At 34.9% G+C, this 22,196-nt stretch overlaps 4 protein-coding genes across 5 annotated transcripts; 1 reads left to right on the forward strand and 3 right to left on the reverse strand.

Annotated features, from left to right (window-relative positions):
- Positions 1-184: 184 nt before the first annotated feature.
- LOC106434722 (auxin-induced protein X15) lies at positions 185-832 on the reverse strand. Its single transcript, XM_013875578.3, has one exon. The coding sequence runs from the start codon at positions 663-665 to the stop codon at positions 387-389; it is 279 nt and encodes a 92-aa protein (XP_013731032.2). The 5' UTR covers positions 666-832; the 3' UTR covers positions 185-386.
- A 1,516-nt stretch (positions 833-2,348) lies between these two features.
- LOC106374192 (auxin-responsive protein SAUR20) lies at positions 2,349-3,280 on the reverse strand. The gene has a single exon (XM_013814274.3). It carries the CDS (start codon positions 2,846-2,848, stop codon positions 2,531-2,533), a length of 318 nt encoding a protein of 105 aa, XP_013669728.1. The 5' UTR covers positions 2,849-3,280; the 3' UTR covers positions 2,349-2,530.
- Positions 3,281-13,085: 9,805 nt separating this feature from the next.
- Positions 13,086-13,722, reverse strand: LOC106374195 (auxin-induced protein 15A-like). Its single transcript, XM_013814275.3, has one exon. It carries the CDS (start codon positions 13,624-13,626, stop codon positions 13,312-13,314), a length of 315 nt encoding a protein of 104 aa, XP_013669729.2. The 5' UTR covers positions 13,627-13,722; the 3' UTR covers positions 13,086-13,311.
- Positions 13,723-20,011: 6,289 nt separating this feature from the next.
- Positions 20,012-21,456, forward strand: LOC125580542 (protein POLLEN DEFECTIVE IN GUIDANCE 1-like). 2 transcript variants are annotated; one of them, XR_007318255.1, is made up of 6 exons: positions 20,012-20,057; positions 20,129-20,280; positions 20,377-20,480; positions 20,555-20,639; positions 20,835-20,908; positions 21,007-21,456. XR_007318255.1 is itself a non-coding variant. In XM_048745138.1 (6 exons), exons 1-6 carry the CDS (start codon positions 20,039-20,041, stop codon positions 21,145-21,147), a joined length of 579 nt encoding a protein of 192 aa, XP_048601095.1. In that variant the 5' UTR covers positions 20,012-20,038; the 3' UTR covers positions 21,148-21,456. The 2 variants fall into 2 exon arrangements, 1 of the variants encoding a protein (XP_048601095.1); XM_048745138.1 differs by having other exon boundaries at positions 20,551-20,639.
- The last annotated feature ends 740 nt before the right edge of the window (positions 21,457-22,196 follow it).

Raw genomic sequence — 22,196 nt, forward strand, 5'->3', positions numbered from 1 at the left:
TATTCTTACATGCAGATAATGGGTCGAAATAAATGCTAATGACTGGTTTCTAACACCGACATTGGTCAGGTTTAATTAACTCCGATTTTACCATTGAACCTCTGCAACCATGTGATTCTTAACTTTACCTAGAAATCATCGATCGGGCTAAGGTACTTTGGATATCCGAATCAAGGCTAAGATTATCTTTGAAAACATAAAAATCTTTCTTGATCAATGTTTTTTTGTGGAAGTACATAATATTATAACCTGATTTGACTGGTTATACAACATATTTACAGGCTGATTCAACATGTTCTCCTTTGCAGAAATAAACAAAGGGAACAACCAAAACAAAAATATATAAAATGGAAAAAAAATGTGGCTTCCCAAAAGATGTCTCAAGTTCAAACAATACAACCATAAGAATTCAAAAGACCCACGAATATTTCTTCTCTGCAAGGAATCGTTAATCCACCAATTGGATGGTTGAAACCAAACTCTTCCTCTGCTCGCCTAAGCAAACCCTGAAACGAAGGATGGTTCAAATACGAGATCGGAACCACGAATCGCTTCTTGTTCTCCATCTCTTCTCCGACATAAACCGCAACATGTCCTTTTGGGACACGAGACTGCTGTTTTTGCGACTGTTTAGAGTTGATAACACGCGAGAATCGAATAGCCATTTCTAAAGTAATGAGATTTATAGAATCTTACAAGAATACTCTGTTTTATGAAAGTGGAGAAAGATTGAATTGATATTTTTTGGTGGAGTTGTGTTTCAGTTAGTTGTTATTTATAGAGTTTCAAAAAGGTCACGGAATCAAACTTCGAATTTGAGTTTAATGATACAAAATATTTTTTATTGTATTTAAAAATTAGGAGTTTGCAGGTTTTCACATGGGATCTGCTTAATAATAAACTAGGGCTTCTTACCTAGAAAAGCATCAAGCTGATACTAATTTCTCTGGGTGACTTTAGAATATAATCAGATAGGGACCCACTTTTGATCAAAAAAAAAAATCAGATAGGGACCCACCAAAGCTACAGAACTCACATGCTCTCTCTCTCTCTCTCATTAAAATCTCTGGCCATCACATAAAAACAGGCTTGGTCCTATTGGTTCTGATGAATAGACAACAGAAACAAGGGTCCTTATTAAATATTGATGACTATATACATTTTTGACAAGTCTATTGTTGGCTCTTGAAAATGGTGGCTTTTGGTCTGTATGTGTTACCCCTAGAGCCCCACTCGAGATGACCTTTGCGTCTTAACTAAAATTGTGTTTACAAAACTTAATTCTATATATCATAATAACAGTTACTATAAAATCTAAATTTATTAAGCTTGTAGTCAAGAAAATGAGAAAACATTGAACATGCATTGTTTCTTTAGTTCTTATGTAGAATCAAGAAGTTCAAGATAACATTTAGGGAGAAGTTGTGTGTCTTAAAGAGTTATTTTATTTTATATATTATTAGTATGATTTCTCTTAGAACCCTTAACTTATCAATAATAGTTCAGTCTTCATCACTGATTCGACAATAACATAAAGTTGGATGAATTTATTTAAGACCAACATTTGTTATCCACATTATACAGCGGAGGAAGGTTCGATTCTTTCAATAAGATCAAACCAACCGGTTGAAATGTTTCAGTTACATGTTTGATCTGAAACAATTAATTAGAAATTTAGAATATTTAGTATAAATCGCATGCATTTATGCATGATTAGTGTAGTTATAAGAAAACTCAGTTATTGTAAAGACGGTCACGTGTTGTATTTGCATTATTGTTATTATCACAATTATATCTTCCTAATAACAGAGAGTAACATGTGCTTGACAATCTATATATGCAATAATTAGATATGATTTATCGTTAAGTTTCATAAAATACTTGAGCAGTTCTGTTTGAGACATTTTTAACAGTTTATAATTTGTTTGTTATTCGAAGAAAGTATGTCCTATTTTGATTCATCAACGGTTACATACTACAACCAATTTAGCTTATTCAGAGTGCATGTGATCCACCATTCCTTTAAATATATAATAATGTAAGTCAGAACTGGTTATTCAAAATAAATAACTACAATTATGTAATTAAGTGATTTCCCATTATGTAAAAGCTTTCCATATTTATAATATATTTTTTTCTTCAACAGTAGTATTAGAAACAGTAATATTTGGCCATTAAGTTTGTTTCTAATACATATTTGATTCCTAATATATTAAGCATTAATCAAACAAAAATGTCAGAAAATATGATCTTTGGCGAAAAGAGCTTCAAAAGTTCATGATCCTTCACAAGCTTTAGAAAAATTTAATCCAATCAGCCTCTAAATCTTCAGGTTCTAGTGGTTTGGATATGAATACTTGCACAACGATTAAAATCTTATTTCGAAACACAAACTTTTAACGTGTCATACACACACACACTAAATTTCATATAATTCTCAGATAGAACAACAACAAAAAGATTCATTTCTACAACAAAAAAAAAGATTCATCAAAACCCTACTAAAACTATTAATTAATCAATGCGTTCCTCAATGCAGCTGCTGAGAAGTAATGAGATGAAGAAACGCTTCTTCTCGACAAGGAATCGTCAAACCGCCCATTGGATGATGAAATCCAAACTCTTCCTCTGCGCGATTAAGAAACTCTCTGAACAAAGGATGGTTCAAGTATGATATCGGAACCACAAACCTCGTCTTCTCCGTTCTTTCGCCAACGTAAACCGCTACGTGACCTTTAGGAACAAGCCCTGAAGCTGTTGTTGATGATGGTGAACCGTTCTTGTTCCTCATAGATTGTGATTTGAAGATTTGCTTTGCATTTGGAAGCATGGACCGCACTAAACCCATCTTCTTATTTGTTTTTAAATGAAACGTTAACAATTTTGTGGATGAAAAAAAAATCTTTGAAGCAAGTGACTTGATAGACAAGGAGGAGAAGAAGTTTCTATTTATAGTAGCAAACTTAAAGCATGCAGTTTCCAGATAAAAATGACATGAATGTTAAAATAACAGCAAGATGAGATATCTCTCACTTAAAAAAACCCAAAAGTTATGGGCTGTTGGGCCCTCCCGTCATCCATCTGGCTCACATGGCTTAGCTCATCTTTATGTAAAGTCACCATATATATTTGTAAAATGTGACTGCACATAATGTACGTTTTTATATGATTGCCAATATAAAAGGATGGGTATGTTTAATTAGAGCCTCGAAGTGGTGAATAGTGTGACCTGGGTCATAATAAGTGGGTCCAGTTCTTGAACCACTTTTAGCAATGGTTGACAGTACGTATGTTGAATTCCAAGTCCTAAAAGTATCCTTTGCTCTCAAACTAGGGGCCGTACTGCTGGGACGAACTATGAGATAGTATAGAGATGGTTATATACCATTACTTATATATTATATATTAAAATAAAAATCTTTTTGATTATATATAAATATTTAATACAGCTCGATAAATAGTTTGATGAATTTATTTGCCATTGGATAAGGTCTGACTATCTCTGCATGTGATTTTGATGATGACGATTGTGACTGTTGCTAGGGCTGAGTTTGAATATGCAACATACCACCGTTTAGTGATGGAATAGATCGAAAACTAAATCCTCACAGAACTATAGCTATTCGCTGCCTGTGTGGCCTACTACATTCTTGTTTTTCTATCTTACATTATTCGCTGCATCTTACTCTTCGCATTTGGAATATATAAGATGCTTTATGTATATCGTTTAGTGATTGGTATCCTTTTTATGTTGAAAGAGTTAGAAAAAAGAAGAAGAGTTGCCAATAGAAACTGATAATAAAAATACTTAAAAAAAATACTTGGCTTACGCATCATCGCGTGTGTTTAGAAAGAAGCTTTGCATTTGTTCTTCTATATATGTTCTTCTAAGATTTTGAATCAGTTTTATGTTTCATTTCTTTTTAGAGATTTTAAGAATTATGCCAAGGTTCCATTACTGGACCAAGCATCTAGGACGTAAATTAAGTATACGGGGTTTTCAGATTTAAGAGGTGGACCACGTTAGCTTTCCAATAGATTTTCGTGGCTCCTAAGTCCAGTGTCAAAATCATACGGATGATTATTTATGATTATCTATAACTATAAGTTATGGTGACTATTGATGGCATCTAATGATTGTTTTGTTTGGGTCTTCTTGTCACAACCGTAGCTTTACTATTAAACACATGATAATTATAGTGGTGTATAGTTATTTTGATATCAATAAATAAAATACAAGATCAACAGTGGCATATGGACTAGTAGAAAATTAGAAATTTACTAATATTAACCATGAACATACCATGATGCATATTGTAATTGAGGCATTTCTATTATACTGAACATAGAGATGATTAAAACTTTTGAAACCAAATATATTATGTCTTAGTATATAACGGTAATTGAAGTAACGCATGCGAAAGGAACATGGAATTGTTGATGAAATCTCGGATCAGAAAACGAAACTGAACGACCACTCATTGTTAGTCTGACACCGCTGGAAAGATTCCACCGAAACTATAATATACCAAATAGTGAATTGGAATTAATGCACCAATCCGTGGGCGTCTATGAGCTTTTTTGTTGATAACATATGCGTGTTAGAAATATGAGAGAAGTGTTGTTGTGAAAGTTGTGTCTTTCTCATTAGCTCTCACTATCAATATATAGTGGAGGTTCATAAGGGTTTACACAAAGGAGAGAATCTACACATTTAATACATTTGACTACAAATATCTAGACTTGGTCAAAGCTCATAAATGCTCCGGTTGAATGAGTCTTCATCTTGACTAGTCTTGGTCGGATGTAGACGGACCGGAGACGGGTGTAGACGGACCGGATAGTCGGGTCAGATGTAAACCTCCTTAATGGTTAATGGCAATCCACATATCCATATCATGGATTTATAACACTCCCCCTTGGATGCCATAACCATATCGGGCTTGTAATGTGCTAACGTTGCCTCATTAAAACCTCTCCCGGAAAACCCAAAACCCAATGTGGTAAAAAGGGAAACCAAGGACAGGAAAAAGAGTACAACACACATTACTCCCCCTGATTTGGACATCACTGAAGGTCCTTGAGTCTTCGCATGCCAATCTGCTGCGTAAGCTTCCTGAATGTGCTGGTGGGAAGTGACTTGGTGAAGAGGTCGGCTGAGTTCTCACTTGACCGGATTTGAGTGACGCTGACCTCCTTGGCTTTCTGCAACTCATGTGTGAAGAAGAACTTGGGTAGTATATGTTTGGTTCGGTCACCTTTGATATACCCATCTTTGAGTTGAGCAATGCAGGCTGCATTATCCTCATATATGATGGTCGGACCATTGTCCTCGACCATTCCACTATCTGATCGGATGTGTTGAGTCATAGACCTCAACCATACACACTCACGACTTGCCTCATGCATGGCTAAGATTTCTGAGTGATTAGATGATGTGGCTGCTATAGTTTGTTTCATGGAACGCCATGATATTGCAGTACCACCATGAGTGAACACATATCCGGTTTGGGACCGAGCATGGTGTGGATCAGATAAGTAGCCTGCATCAGCAAAGCCTACTAAACCATCTTTGGTTTCATTGGTATAAAATAGACCCAAATCCTTAGTTCCTTGAAGGTAACGTAGGATATGTTTAATTCCATTCCAGTGCCTTTGGGTCGGACATGAACTAAAACGGGCTAGGAGACTCACGGCAAAACATATATCTGGTCTAGTGTGGCTAGCCAAATACAGTAACGCTCCTATGGCACTGAGGTAAGGCACTTCTGGACCCAGGACATTCTCATTCTCGTCCTTAGGACGGAATGGGTCAGTGTCCACTCCAAGGGACCTCACGACCATTGGGCTGGTCAATGGGTGAGCCTGGTCCATGTTAAATCTCTTGAGTACTTTTTCTGTATATGCCTTTTGATGCACAAGGATTCCTCCTTTTATGTACTCAAGTTGTAACCCCAAACAGACTTTAGTTTTACCTAGGTCTTTCATTTCAAACTCTTTCTTGAGATATTCAACTGTTTGGGCGATTTCCCCAGGGGTTCCAATGATGTTCAAATCATCAACATACACTGCTATGATAACAAATCCTTTGTTTGCAAACTTCTTTATAAAGATACATGGACTGATAGGGTCGTTCTTATAGCCAACTTTGGCAAGGTATTCGCTTAAGCGATTATACCACATTCGACCACTTTGCTTAAGTCCATATAAGGATTTGTTCAGCCTTATGCAGTGTTCTTCTCGAGAACCTTTATTAGCTTTGAGCTCAACACCCTCTGGTAATCTCATATATATTTCGTTATCCAGTGGACCATAAAGGTATGCGGTTACAACATCCATTAACCGCATATCCAAATTTTCTTTGATGGCCAGACTTATTAAAAATCGAAATGTAGTTGCATCCACCACAGGGGAGTATGTCTCCTCATAATCGATGCCTGGTATTTGTGAGAATCCTTGTGCAACAAGCCGTGCTTTGTATCTTACAATTTCACCATATTCATTTCTCTTCCTCACAAATACCCACTTATATCCCACTGGTTTAACATTATAAGGTGTCCGGATAATCGATCCAAAGACATTCCTTTTCTTAAATGATTCTAACTCCACGTTTATGGCTTCTTTCCATTTGAGCCAATCTGATCTTTGAGTGCACTCTAGTATAGACGTGGGTTCATGATCCTCATCTAAGTCCATAACATCAAGGGCTACTTGGTATGCAAATATATCATTGATGTCGACATCTTTCCGGTTCCATCTTGTCCCAGACATTAAATAATTAATTGAGATCTCATCATTAGCACCTTCAGTACCATGAGGCTCGGCGTCCCGAGTCTCATTGGTTGGTACCTTAGGCATGGCCATTTCGGCCTTGTCTGGACAATCTATGACCTCGGTTTCTTTTGCACCTTTCTTTAGTTTCCGAGGTCTTTTATCTTTGGAACCAATTGGTCTACCACGCTTAAGACGTGCTTTAGACTCTGTAGCCACTTGATTGTGTCCATCTTGGACATCAATACTTATTGGTGCATTACAAGCTGGTATATAGGACTTAGTCACTCTTTTCGGGTCAGCAAAGGAATCAGGCAATTGATTAGCTAGCTTTTGCATATGAATTATTTTCTGGACCTCTAAATCACATGATTGAGTCCGAGGATCTTGCCATGATAAGGATGTTTGATTCCATACAATTTCTTTGCCCAGCTTGTTATTTTCTCCCCCTAATGTTGGGTACTCTGATTCATCAAAATGACAATCAGCATATCTGGCCTTAAATAAATCTCCAGTAGTAGGCTCAAGATATTTAATAATGGTTGGAGAATCAAAACCAACATATATTCCCATCCTCCTTTGAGGTCCCATTTTTGTTCTCTGTGGTGGTGCAATAGGGACGTACACAGAACATCCAAATGTTTTGATATGGGATACGTCTGGCTCATGACCCGAGAGTAATTGGGATGGAGAATATTTATGTTCACTGGATGGCCTTATGCGTATTAATTCAGCAGCATGTAATACCGCATGTCCCCAAGCTGATACTGGTAGCTTCGACCTCATGAGTAATGGTCGAGCAATCAACTGGATTCTTTTAATGAAGGATTCGGCCAATCCATTCTGTGTATGTACATGTGCCACGGAGTGTTCCACACTTACCCCCATGGACATACAGTAATCATTAAAAGCTTGGGAACTGAATTCACTTGCATTGTCAAGACGTATAGTCTTTAGTGGAAAATCTGGAAAATGGGCTCGCAGTCTTATGATCTGTGCCAATAGTCTTGCCAATGCTAAGTTTCTAGATGATAATAGACAAACATGCGACCATCTGGTCGATGCGTCAATGAGGACCATAAAATATCGAAATGTCCCACAAGGTGGGTGTATTGGTCCACATATATCACCATGTATTCTTTCCAGAAAGTTTAATGTTTCCTTACTCACCTTTCCAGGTGATGGCCTTATTATTAATTTTCCTTGTGAGCATGGAATACATGTAATGCTCATAGGGATAGTTATCCTATCTTTCAAGGAATGGCCAGTTGAGCTCGAGATTATTTTGCGCATCATGGATCTGCCAGGATGGCCAAGCCTTTCATGCCATTGTTTAAAGGCTTCTCTGAACTCATTAGGAATTGAAGTGTTAGCCTCACTCGATTTTATATTGGCACAATAGAGGCCTATTGATATAGCAGGGATAGTCTCTAGGACTTTCTTATGGCCTTGGGCATTTTCATAAATCAAGAGGAATTCTTTCTTTCCCTCGCCCCTAGTTTCAACATGTAGATCATTCATGCGAATGTCTTTGAAACTTAACAGATTTCTCTTTGATTTAGGAGAATATAATGCATTAGAAATTTCTAAATGCGTGCCTTTAGGCATCACTAAGTGGGCCGGGCCATGGCCTTCAATAAGGCTGGCCGTGCCTGCTATAGTATTGATATTGGCACTCTTTAAAATGAGGTTAACAAAATATCTTTTGTCTTTTAATATAGTGTGACTTGATCCACTATCCACTACTAGCTGGTTCTTGTCTTCTTTCATTTCTGAAAAATAGACAAGAGTCAACACCTTAGATATTACATAAGGTTTAAAGTATGTTTTAATGGCTTTGTTTTATGTTCTTAATAATTTCGACTTTGTATAAGGCATATATATAAAGTAAAAACTTTATTTCATAAATAGAATTGCCAAAGTCATAGAACATAAAGCCAAATCAAGAATTCAAAATGCAAAGACAAAAGCAATATGATATCGAAATCTTCATATTCAGCCACTTGTAAGGAGGTCTGAAGTCTCAAAATCCTCATGACCATCTCTGCCATGGGCTTGATCATCCTCATGGTCCAGATCATTCTCATTATCATAATGGACGAAATTTGCCTCAGAGTTCTCGCCCTTTATGCTCTCCTGGTAGAGCTTAACAAGGTGTTGGGGAGTTTTGCATTTATTAGCCCAATGATTGGTCATCCCACAACGATAGCAAGCAGATTTGGTCGAGCTCGAGCCATGGGTTTTGAAGTCGGACTTATACCCACGGTTAGCTTGATGACCTCGGCTGTAGCCTCGGCCTCGGCTGCGACCAAGATGGTCTCGTGGTTGAAATCCACGGCCACGTGGTTGAAACCCACGGTTACGACCTTGCCATCTACCACGGCCTCTCATGCGACCACAGTATGACTCTCTTGGAGTCTCATCTTTTGGCTCTACGGCCGCATGTGCCTCAGGCAATGCTTTAGCACCAGGAGGCCTTAGCTCACTGTTCATCATGAGCAACTCATTGTTTTGCTCAGCTAGCAACAAACAAGAGATTAAGGCAGCATAAGTGGAGAAACCCTTCTCTCGGTACTGTTGCTGAAGCACAACATTGCTGGTGTGGAATGTGGAGAATGTTTTCTCCAACATATCAGCATCAGTAATAGTCTCACCACAAAGTTTCAACTTTGAGACTATTTTGAACAAAGCCGAGTTATACTCTTCCACAGACTTATAGTCTTGGATTCTCAGGTTTCTCCAATCATAAAGGGCTTTTGGCAATATCACAGTTTTCTGATGATTAAATCTGGTTTTCAACTCTGTCCAAAGTTCCAGAGGATTCTCAATTGTGAGATACTGGTCCTTGAGACCTTCAGCAAGGTGATGGCGAATGACAACAAGTGCCTTGTAATTATCCTTGTCTGATGGCTCAGTGCCTTCAGTGATAGTATCACCAAGGTTTCTGGACCTTAAGAGGATTTTGGTATCAAGCTCCCATTGGAGGTAATTATCTCCGGAGAGATTGAGGGAAGCATATTCAAGGTTGTTGATTTTCGACATCTAAATCAAATATCCATAAAGGAGAAAGGATTCATAATATAATTCAGGATTTGAATTTATATGCCAAGGAGATTGATGATTTATTATGCATTTTATTTTCAGAAAATATTTTATATGCATTAAGATAAAAAATTTGTCAATCAATATGGATGGATTTAAAATGCATCATGGACAAGACAAATAACTTTTATAATGTTCAAGATATTTGTAAACCAAAGTAGATTTTCAAAATCGGTTAAAACTTGGTTTATAATTTTGAATAAAGCAAATGTACTAAATTTTAAATGGAAACCGATTTTGTCTAACTATATGCAAACAGTGTGAATCATTTAGATGCAAACAACATGAACCACTTCAGACGCACTAGTATCATCATTGCTAAAGCTATGCGAACATGTATGTTTGGTTTCAATTATGTGATACCTATGTCCAGTTTTAACAATATGATAGTTGGATGCATGCAAAGGTCAGTTCATGGATGATTCAAGTTCGATCTAATGATTTACTAAATGATACTATCAGGTATACAAATGATCAGTTCATAATTTAATCATAGAATCAGGTTCAAGGATGAAACTAGATCAAGTTTTATTTTAACTAGCAAACTTATGTGATCAAAATTCAGTATGATATAAAATCTGTTCATGGTTGGTTTAATTAACAATATGATCAAATGATTTCAACCAGATTTTATTCTACCTTATGACATATCAATTTTAAAACAAGACTATGGCTTATAAAACTTTAGAAATAATTTTCAGTCAAAGATATGCACTTAATAAATTCAAACAAGCATTTATAAAATCGATTATGCATTTATAAAAATCATAAAAGGTTTTTAAAACTTTGATAGTTACAAAACAAATATTAATAGTCAAGGATATGCAATGAATGATTTTAATTTCGATTTTATTGATGGGTTGACTGATTTTAGGGGATCTGGCCGAAAATGGCACAGCAAGGATTGATGGAATTTTGTTTTGGCCAGATTATACACTTATGTTTATCACATCTGGTAAAATGGCCAAACAAAAGGATTGAATCAAAAGGTTTAAGCTTTCTCTAATAATTTTATGATTCATAAGTTTTTATAAACAAGATTCATGTAGATCTTTAGGTATTTTGATAAGTTTATAAGTTTTTAGAGAAACATAGAACCTTTAGAGAATTTTAAGTTTTATGGATTCAAGATACTTTTAGAATCAAGTTTCATATGGATCATATGGATCATAGAAACAAGATCAATATTTTAAATCCATAGATTGTTTATAAGTTATGGATTCATATAGATCCTAGATTTGTTTCAGATATAATGGTGTTCTTTAGATTTCAAGGTTTTGATTTGTTTACCTTTTTCACCACAAGAATCTGAGAGGACCACCGTGAGAGTTGGCCGGAATTTGAGAGAGAGAGGAGTTTTCCGGCGGAGAGAGAGAGGTGGCCTGGTGGAGAGGAGGCTGAGCGCCGGTGGAGCAAAGGCTGAGCACCGGAGGAGCTGGCCGGAAAGAGGATCGCCGGTTGAGAGAGATTTCTCAGGTGGAGAGCACAATCGTGCTGATAACGTGTTAGAAATATGAGAGAAGTGTTGTTGTGAAAGTTGTGTCTTTCTCATTAGCTCTCACTATCAATATATAGTGGAGGTTCATAAGGGTTTACACAAAGGAGAGAATCTACACATTTAATACATTTGACTACAAATATCTAGACTTGGTCAAAGCTCATAAATGCTCCGGTTGAATGAGTCTTCATCTTGACTAGTCTTGGTCGGATGTAGACGGACCGGAGACGGGTGTAGACGGACCGGATAGTCGGGTCAGATGTAAACCTCCTTAATGGTTAATGGCAATCCACATATCCATATCATGGATTTATAACAATGCGGTTATAATGTTATATATAATCGATTAATTCGTTTTGAATATCACTAATTTATGGCGGCTATAAGGTTATTACAAAAAAATCATGTAAATATTCAAAAAAATATAACAGATATAGATAGGTCTACTAAAAATAGATATATATATATATATATATATATATATATATATATATAGGCCTATAAAAATATAGACAAGATAGATCTTTTAAATATAGATATAGATAGATCTATTAAAATAAATTAGTTGGTAGATTCAGAAATTTAGATGAATTGGGTAAGTTCATTTTCAAGAGGATCTAAGTAGTTTTTAGTTTTATTTGATTCTTAAATTTAGAGAAAAGACAAATCATATCATAATAAATCCACTATTATTTATTTCAATTAATTATCATATATGTTATCAAATTTTTAATATTTATAACATTGAATAACAAACCTTCATCCCTATAAATTACATATATCCACAAAAAGCTATACATGCATGCATCTCCTTTCAAGCTATAAAAAGTTAGTTAATTTGAAAACTAGATATGATTAAGTCTAAAGACATAATTTTTCAAGCAAAGAGAATAGTTCTTACAAAAATCTCGAGTTTAAGGCACATAATCAAGGTACCAAAGGGTCACTTTACTGTATACGTTGGAGAAGACGAAGAAGAGACGAAGAGATTTGTTGTTCCCATCTATTATTTAAAACATCATTTGTTCCAAGCTCTGTTGCATCTATCTGAAAATGAATTTGGCACAGATCATTCCAGGAAATATCTCACGATCCCTTGTGCTGAAGATGTCTTCATTGAAGTTACTTCTCGTTTGAATTGAATTTAAATACATAGTGCTAAAAGCCTAAAACTAAAGTTGTTCGGTTTGATTATCAGTTTGGTTAGGTGTCTTATTTTCTTTTCTTTTTTTTAAGTCAAACAACGTTAAAATTAAAACCAAAATGTATAAATAAAAATTGGCTGGGGAAATTGTATTCGTGCCTTTCTTTACGGTGCTTCCTATAAATATTTTGAATCAATATTACAAATATTTAGTTCGTTTTAAGTTATTATATATTACAAAGCAATATAAAAATCTGAATTTCTAATAAAAAATGACATATTCGCAGTATTACATAAATTTTTTTTGGGACCTCGACTTAGTTATTTCACTACTAGGTTGGGTACCTTTAAAATAAATTACAAAACGTCAACCTGGGTACATGTATCTGACTATTGTAATTTGTTAGGAACATTTTACATTAGGAAGTTCTTTCTTAAATTAATTACTGTGGCAACAAAATAAATGAATTACTCTGGCAACAAAAGAAATGAATTACTCCCATAAAAATTGCTTGTATAAAAACAAGCGAAGATCTAATATAACATATAGGAAAAGTAAGCAAATCGACATAGAAAAGAAACATAAATTAATTTTCTGAGAAATTGAATACTTTACAAGTGGAACAGTTAAAAGAACTGGCAATATCTTCTTAGATCCAAAACTGAAAGAGACTCGCAGTATCTCAATCTCAAATTATTCTCTACACTGAGTTGGGTACACTCAAAGAAGAAAAAAAACACAATATATTTGTATAAATAATCTGAATGAATCTTGGGATGATAGTGAGCTTCCTTATCATGAACAATTTAGAATAGAAGCTAGAGCAGTGAAGTAGTCTTCAGTGCAAGGGATTGTAAGACCTCCCATGGGATGATCGAACCCAAATTCTTCTTCCGCGAGATTCAGCAAACTTTGGAACAATGGATGGTTTAAATATGATATAGGTATCACAAATCTCTTCATTTGGTAATTCTCACCCACGTAGACGGCCACATGACCCTTTGGGACATTATTAGTACCCGACATCGCCAAGAGGCTCGCAATTCTGGCTGATAAGCTTCTTTGAAGCTTTTGCTTGGCGTGAGACAGTCCAATCAACTGAATACCCATTTTTGAGGATCAATGCAAGTAATTAAAAAAGAGATCTTGAAAGGAAGAAAGAATCTTAAGTGACGAATATTTTACTATCTTGGTCTTCTATTGAAATGGATTAGTTAGTTTGTAAGCAAGGTTCTCAAAGTGCACCATGTATATATAGGGAAACTAAAAGAATTTGTGACCGCAATTCACTCGAGAGTAATAGTTTGGGGAACATATCAGGTGGAGCTATTGGATGAAGTTCACATGCTTATGCCTTGTCTTTTTAGAACCAATATTTTTTCCTTTGAGTGATGAAACATGTTTATAAGACCCTACCATTCCCGAAGATGAATTATAACAACCTACTGTCTCTTATATGAATAGAATCAAAATACGAATGGACAAACATTTACAATCAACTTGTATGAGATTATTACTTTTGATAAAGACGTTCCGTAGATACACAAAAAATGTGTTCGGAAATTGGATGTATACAATGGTTTGCTAGATAATAACTAAATCTGACTTAAATGAATTCAAGTTAGGACCGGATTATAAGTTACTCGAGAGTAATAGTTTGAGGAACATATCAGGTGGAGCTAGTGGATGAAGTTCACATGCTTATGCCTTGTGTTTCTAGAAACCACTTTGTATTTTCTTTCTTTTTGGTGAAGCATGTTTATAATTAGACCCTACCATTTCCACAGATGAATTATAACAAGTTAACAACCTACCCATATCTTATATTAATCGAACCAATACAAGAAAGGAGAAACATGTTACAATCAACTTGTATGAAATTTTTTTTTTTTTGATAAAGACATTCCATAGACATATAAAAGGTGTGTTCGGAAACTGGATATATATATTTTTTTTTTGACCGGAGGAAACTGGATATATATACGATGTTTTGCTTTTCGCCCGAGTGATTTGACGTACCATATTAAGCAAACTGTTTCAGATTAGGACTTTTTGGTTTGTGGGGTGAGGTACACGATCGATCATAGTCCCATACTTTGAAATAGGCCACAGCCCACATGCAAGAAGTAGAGAATAAATAATACATGAATTCCAATTAATTATCCCATGCATCGTTTCTCTATACAAGGTTAAAGTAAATCCACACTGTACCGTGCGAGACTTTTGAGAGGCCTGAGGCAAGATTTTTAGAAATAATTTTGAATGCATGTCATGTTATGGAAAGAAGAAGTTTATGAGGAGGTATTTGGTCGAACTCAGGTTGAGACTAACTTCTTAAGACATAGAGTATGAATGAAACTTTCTTTTGGGGCCCCAAATCATCATATATTTATATTTATCGGGGGGGGGGGGGGGGGGGGGCTAAGACAGATGCCTTTTTCAGTAGACTATAAACACGGCTCTGAATCCACATCACATAGTATTTAACCACGTTTCAGACTGTCATTAAACCAGCTATGAATATGAAATGACATCCACCATTCCGCTACTTGGGTCCGGTCCTAACTTGAAGGCACTTTAGTTCGGTTCAGATTTTTTCTCACTAAGTTAAGAAATTGTATGAATTCAGCGAGAAAATATAGTTCCTGAAGAACAGAAAGAAAATGAAAAACCATTAAAATGTAAGAAAGAAAAAGCACATTTCTTTGAACTTTATAGAATTTATATCTTGATATTTAACTCGATATTTTTCAGTAGTGCAAAAAGAGTTAAATTATTTGGGAACAAAAGCATCTGCATTTGTGACAGCCACTGTAGATAATGGCTGCATATATAGAGATGAATTGAACGTACCCATAAAAAGCAATAACGAAAAAGCTAAATGAACAAAATCCAAAACTCTTTGAGACAAGTAGGCAACATTATTGGTGTCCCTAATTTTTAGGTCCTTAGATTAGTTTAATCTTATTTTGATGTTAAGGACAAAAGTTAGGGACAATCCAAAATAATAGAATTATTAGTAGGACTTTTTGGTGTATCTTAGCAAATTAATTATTTATTTTAATTAGTAATGACATATAAAAGATAAATTTAAAATAAAACATATAACATTAAATTTGAAAACATGAGAAAATTACAAAGATGAAAAACAAAAATTACAAAAATGATAAAAAAAAAAGTAAACAAACATTTTATTGAATTCATAGAAACTTAAACATTGTAATTATTTGGGAGATGTCCAAATTTAGTCCATATATTTTCAACCAAATCTTCTTTTAATTTTTGATGGTCTTGCCTATCTTCGAGTGCTGATCAGCGTAGTAGATCGCATGAGCCATCTTGAGAACATCCGTTTCATTCTGACCAGAACTGATTTGTCTTTCAGCTGCAGCATATGCACCACAGAACTTGCTCACTAGATCATTGATTTTGTGCCACATCTGCTTGCAATGGAGATGCTCTCTTGTTTCACCACCCTCTCTAGCATGTGGACTAGCTGCGACATATTCGCCTTCCAAAAACTCCCTGACTTTTGATCATTTCCAACGATCGCATCCTTAGATGTGTTCATCCACCCGCTGACTAGAACCTCGTCATCGGATGGGGTCCATTTCCTTCTCTCCTTACGGTCCACAGGTGTCTCTTCAGGTTGAGTTCCAGCGTCGGTTTGTTGTGAACTGAACTGAGGGAAACTTTCATAAGGAAAGTTTTGACTGTTAAGAAGGCCCATATAACTAGATGACTGACTATATGGATTCCTTGAATCCATAGCTATTAAAACAGGGAAAGAGAAGAGAAACCGGAGAGGAGGGGATTGCACAAACAAGAGAGAAAGAAGATGGTGGAGATATATGATACAATGAAGATGGTGGAGATATATGATACAATGAAGATGGTGGAGATATATAATAGGTGAAACTACGGAGAAGTAATAAGTAGACAAGACCATTAACGCTAAGAAGTAATGAGTTACAACTATAAACTCTAACAAGCAACACATAAACTACAGAGAAGTAAAGTAGACAAGACCATTAACGCTAATAAGAAGTAATGAGTTACAACCAAACACTCTAATAAGAAGTAACGACCGAACCATAAACTACTTTCAGTAATGACCGAACCATAAAATCTGACAAGCAACACATCGAACCACAAAGCTAGTAACAAGTTATTAAATATCAGTTTACTTTTACGCAAGTATAACAAGCTCTTTTGCATTTCACATGTATATGAACAGATTTAGTCAATCAAAAATATGAGAAGAATTATGAACAATTAGCATAAACGCATGAACAATTCTGTTTACTCAATCAAAAGAATTGGCAAATGAGAAATAAGGCATTAAAACCAACCATACAATGAGAAAAAAAATTACAAACCATCACAATTACAAACCATCACAATCAGGAAGCATCATCACAACAAAAAAAATATATCAGTTTACTTTTGCGCAAGTATAACAAGCTCCTAATGCATTTCACATGTATATGAACAGATTTAGTCAATCAAAACTATGAGAGAATTATGAACAATTAGCATAAACGCATGAACAATTTTGTTTACTCAATCAAAAGAATTCACATATGAGAAAATTAGCATTAAAACCAACCATACAATGAGAAAAATAATTACACACCATCACAATCAAGAAGCATCGTCACAAAAAAAAAAAATCAAACCCAGACGGAGATAGATCAACTCATCAATACTAAGTTCTATATCGCACAAAAAAAAAATCAAACCGAGACGGAGATAGAAGAAACACAAACCTGGTTTCGATTGGATCGCCGTCGAGAGAGAGAGAATAGGGAGACGCCGAGAATGATTTCCACACTGAAACTCGTCTTTCCCCTACAAACACGATGCATGCAACGAAATCGTCACAACAGATACCAATCAAACCCACATATAGATCGACTTTTAAATCGCAAAGCAGAGGACAAAGAAGAGCACATACCTCGTCTATATTCGATTTGGCGGAGAAGTCTTCGATTAAACGACTGATTGGTGTCGTCGCGTCGAAAATCGCCGTCGTCGCGTCGAAATTGCCGTCGAAATAGAGAGAAAGGAGTCGAGACCAAGATTATTCGAAACCGACCTTCGTATTTCCTCTACCCCTTTCGGTTTTCCAATCAAACCGTGCCACGTGCTCCTTAAGGACGAGGTTGGACACTTCTTAATTAACCCACGTCTCTCTTCTATTCTCTTATTTTTGATTTATTTTTCGGCCCGTTTCGCCTAAGGACGGCCTGCTGGGACGTCGATAATGTTGGCCTAATGGTTCTTTGTTTAGTTGTTTGTGTCCCCGTGATCGTTCGACTGTATTTGACATAATGGAGGTCAAAAGGCGAATTAAATTATTGTGTTCCGAAGCTTTATAATTGGATGGATTTGAATATGTTAGTGTTTGGCAGCTACTATATACAACACGAGGGGCTTCATCATCAACACACTGACTCTCTACGTTTGACCTATAAAAACTAATTGTTATTGAAAGATCTCGTGACGGTCCATTCGTGGATATCCATGTTTCTGCGCTCGATTTCATTTTCGTTGCTTTACACCTATATGTCAATTCTTTCGGATAATGGCTTTTCATATGAAATAATTAGAGAACATGTGATGTGACCCACCAAATTATAGAGGAAGCGTTTGATATATGAAAACTTTTCAAATATGAATCAACAGATATGAGACTCTTCAATCTTCATTATTGTGTTAGAGTGGTATAGTTAGTAACTCTCTCGAAAATGTAATTTATATTTCCATTTTCGAGAAGATAGAATATGTCAAACGTACACATATAGGGGTTCTACGATCTTCCAGGGTTTAACCAAACATAAAAATCTCTATTCGAACAAACAAGAGGAAAAATAAATCAAATTTGAGTGGATGTACCTAAACTTTGGGCTAAACATAACTCATTGGCCCAAGAGTTTATCATATTGGACTAAAGTATCCAAGAAACCTTGGTTTTTTATCGTCGTTGTTCTAAATGGTTATTTACACTTCATTTACAAGAGGAGCCAAGGCTCGAAGATCAAGTTAAGTTTTATTTTCCAGAAAATATTTAAGATTCACATAAGATTATGGTGAGAATAAATCGGAAATACAGTATGTTGAAATCTATTGATCAATGTCCGGTTACTACTAGTATTATTAACGTAGGGAGCTCAGAAAATCATTATGACTCATACCACAGGGCACGCAGATGAAAATAAATGCAGCATAACAATAAATGGCATCCTTACAAGATACGTGGCAACCTTATGTTTAATACCATCCCACCATCTGCTTCTCATGCGAGATCTAAAGCGTCTAATTAGGGCTGCGATGATTAATTATGTAAACCGAAGTTCCCGAACCAAATCGGTTTTTGGTTTATTCGTTTAAGAGCTGTGAATCGATCGGTAACTTCTAAAACCCATTCGGTTTATCAAAGAGGATTAGAAGACCAAGAATCATTCTAATAACTAAGTAAAATCTATCTATACTACTATTATCTCTGTGAATTTGATGAATTGTTATATACTCTGTGATTTTAGTGAATTTGGTTACTTGTCATCTTTTCCATAATTTAAGCATAAGTTATCAGTTTAATTAATAATTTTTTAATATATAAATTTATCATAATTTAAGATAATTAATAAACATTAAACTATTCTACCTCTATATATACTATTATTTGTTACTATTCTAATATATAATTATCATGATATTTAAAATATTTAATAAAATATATATTAACAACTGGTATTAACAATATCCACAAATAATATCATAATTATGTTTATCTATATTTAGTTTATGGTTTTAATGACTAATATTATAGTCAGTTTCTCTGATTTTTATTGGAAATATTGATCCAAATAAAGATTATTATAAATTTGTTACCCATGACCAGGAATTTGCATGCAGATTCTCTTGCGAAGGAGGCGAGAAACAACGAAGTTTTCTTTTTCCATATATATCAGACCCAACCGAACAAAGCATCACTTCGGAACGACTCAATCATGACTACCACTTGATCTTAGAAGATGGGCGTTGACAAAAAATAATATATAAGTATACTAATATATTCTATTAATTGTTATATTCTCCATGATTTTAGTGAATTTGCTTACTTGTCATCTTCTCCATAATTTTAGCATAAGTCATCAGTTTAATTAATAATATTATTTATTTTTTTTATTTTAATATATAAATTTATCATAATTTAAGATAATTAATAAACATTAAACTATTCTACCTATATATATATATACTATTATTTGTTAATATTCTAATATATAATTTAAAATATTTAATAAAATATATATTAACAACTGATATTAACAATATCCACAGATAATATCATAATTATGTTTATCTTATATTTAGTTTATGGTTTTAATGATTATTATTATAGTCAGTTTCTCTGATTTTTATTGGAAATATTGATCCAAATAAAAATTATTATAAATTTATTACCCATGACCAGGAATTTGCGTGCAGATCCTCTTCTTTGGACTGGAAACAGCTTATGGCTGATGATCCTGATTGTAAGTTTCAGTCTTTTATCGTTTTTATTGGTTTACATCTATTGTTTCCTTACAATGATGAGTGCCATCAGTTCTTAGTGCTGAGACGAGGTCACCTATGAAGTACTTTACGGGGGAGATTTATGGTGGGGTCTCGTTACGGAGCACAGTTGCTTCTGGGAATGATGTTGAACGGGAGAGGATATATGATATGATCTTCCGCTTGCCTTGGCGATGCGAAGTGGTGAAAACAAACACTGGCTCTCTTCTTTATCTCAGAGTGTGAACGTTCTTGGTTTAGCTACCTGTGTTATTCACATATTTAAGAATTTTAATGCAGCTTCTACACACTGGCTTTTTTGTCTGCGTCAACTCATTTCTGTCATTGTTGACTGTCATGCCAATAAGAGTCCTGCTGACATTCTGGGATGCTTTTAAGAACAGGTGAGTCACTTTCTACATTCCTTGATATATATAATTTTGTGAGGAAGTAACTTAGTAGCATTCGTGGCAGGCAGCTCAGGAGGCCTTCCTCATCGGAGCTGTCTGATCTTGCTTGTTTTCTTGTTTTGGCTTCTGGTACCATTCTTCTTGGCAGAACAGGTGCAGTATAATCTTCTTGATTTGCATAAACTTGTTATATATTTTAAGTTTAATCTATAAAAAACAGGTGTAGTGATACCATGGTTTGCATACTTTGTCACTTATCATTATCAGAATGGACTTTTCTGTTCAGCTCATCAAAGTGATGTGGAAAGGGATTCTCAAACAGTTCTCTAATTTGTTTTATTTTGACAGATATCAGCTTAATTTACCATATGATTCGTGGTCAAAGTACCATAAAACTATATGTGGTTTATAATATCTTAGAGGTAACGTAAACCCCCTTCATATCCATTCAGCTTCTGTCCGGCTTGTTCCTTCAGTCCTTCTCTATCCAATTGGTACTAATACAGATATTGTGTTTCAGATATTTGATAGACTCTGTCAAAGCTTTTGTGGAGATGTATTTGGGGCTCTGTTCAGTTCCGCAGCGGGACTGGCTGTTTCCCCTCCTGAGATTGTAAATTGTAAATTTTTTATCTTATTTTTGATATTGTGTTTTTTATAGAAGCATAATTATAAAAAAAGCATAATTCAAACAAAAATTGTAAATTTTTGACGTGTTTTTAAATAAGATATTTTAGAAGCGTTTTAGAAGTGAGATTATGTAAGTTCCCATAGGATTCCGAATTAATAATTCCGGTGGGATGCGGACGTCCGATGAAGTTCCGGTGCAATTCTAGAAACAAGCCTATATTTCATTAGTTTTAAGTTTCCCCCCCGACTATTTTATTGTAGGTATAGTTTTACATAGCTACCCGAAACAAAAAAAAAATATTTTGAAAATCATTAAATTTAAACCTTTTTCCAATAAAAATAATAATAGTAATTTCACTCCGTGCAAGACGCTGGTCTCATCCTAGTTACATCTTAAAACTGAAGAAGCAATGGCATACTTTGACGTACGCCTTCAAAGTACAAGCATTAGCTGGATACATAAACACTGACGCCTATAATATGGATCTGATGGGTCCTGAATTAGCTGTTCTAACACATTTCAGTCCTATCTAATAAATGCTTTTGTTATATTTTGATGCAGCGGTATAAATATTGACAATGTTATTATTCATGATCATCGAATAGAGCCGGCCTTGGTCCAAAGCGAAGGAAGCCTCCGCTTCCAACCCCCATTTTATTAAGTACTAGTATTGCCTGCGCCATTGCGCGGATGGTTAATTCTTTTTTATATATATTGCAAAATAAAATAAAAATATTTTTTGTAGAAAAATTATAATTACATTTACATATATTTTCAACATTTTTATCTTTTTCTAGTTAGTCCAATTCTTTATCCGCTTAAACAATTATTTGCCTTTTAAGTGTTATTATCTTCATCTTCGAATCCAATAAAAACAGAATGTTTTTATTTAATTCACACGTATCCTACATATAACATGAAAAATTGAAAATGTATGATGCAAATTGATTAACAAAACTAATATGTAAAAATGACAAAGTCAACATAACAAAGAAGACTAATAATTTTCATAAAGCCACAAATTATAGATATTGGATAATGTATACGGTAAATTGTAACAACTTACAGTTATAATTACC

This window comes from Brassica napus, chromosome C1 (assembly GCF_020379485.1).
Source record: "Brassica napus cultivar Da-Ae chromosome C1, Da-Ae, whole genome shotgun sequence".
Taxonomy (NCBI): Eukaryota; Viridiplantae; Streptophyta; class Magnoliopsida; order Brassicales; family Brassicaceae; genus Brassica; species Brassica napus.

Bases quoted from the DNA above. Each gene is read 5' to 3' on its own strand.
- LOC106434722 (XM_013875578.3), bottom strand. From the start codon at position 665: ATGGCTATTCGATTCTCGCGTGTTATCAACTCTAAACAGTCGCAAAAA.
- LOC106374192 (XM_013814274.3), bottom strand. From the start codon at position 2,848: ATGGGTTTAGTGCGGTCCATGCTTCCAAATGCAAAGCAAATCTTCAAA.
- LOC106374195 (XM_013814275.3), bottom strand. From the start codon at position 13,626: ATGGGTATTCAGTTGATTGGACTGTCTCACGCCAAGCAAAAGCTTCAA.
- LOC125580542 (XM_048745138.1), top strand. The intron at 20,640-20,834 runs GTGCAGTATAAT...TTATTTTGACAG, and splicing joins CATTCTTCTTGGCAGAACAG to ATATCAGCTTAATTTACCAT. The intron at 20,909-21,006 runs GTAACGTAAACC...ATTGTGTTTCAG, and splicing joins TGGTTTATAATATCTTAGAG to ATATTTGATAGACTCTGTCA.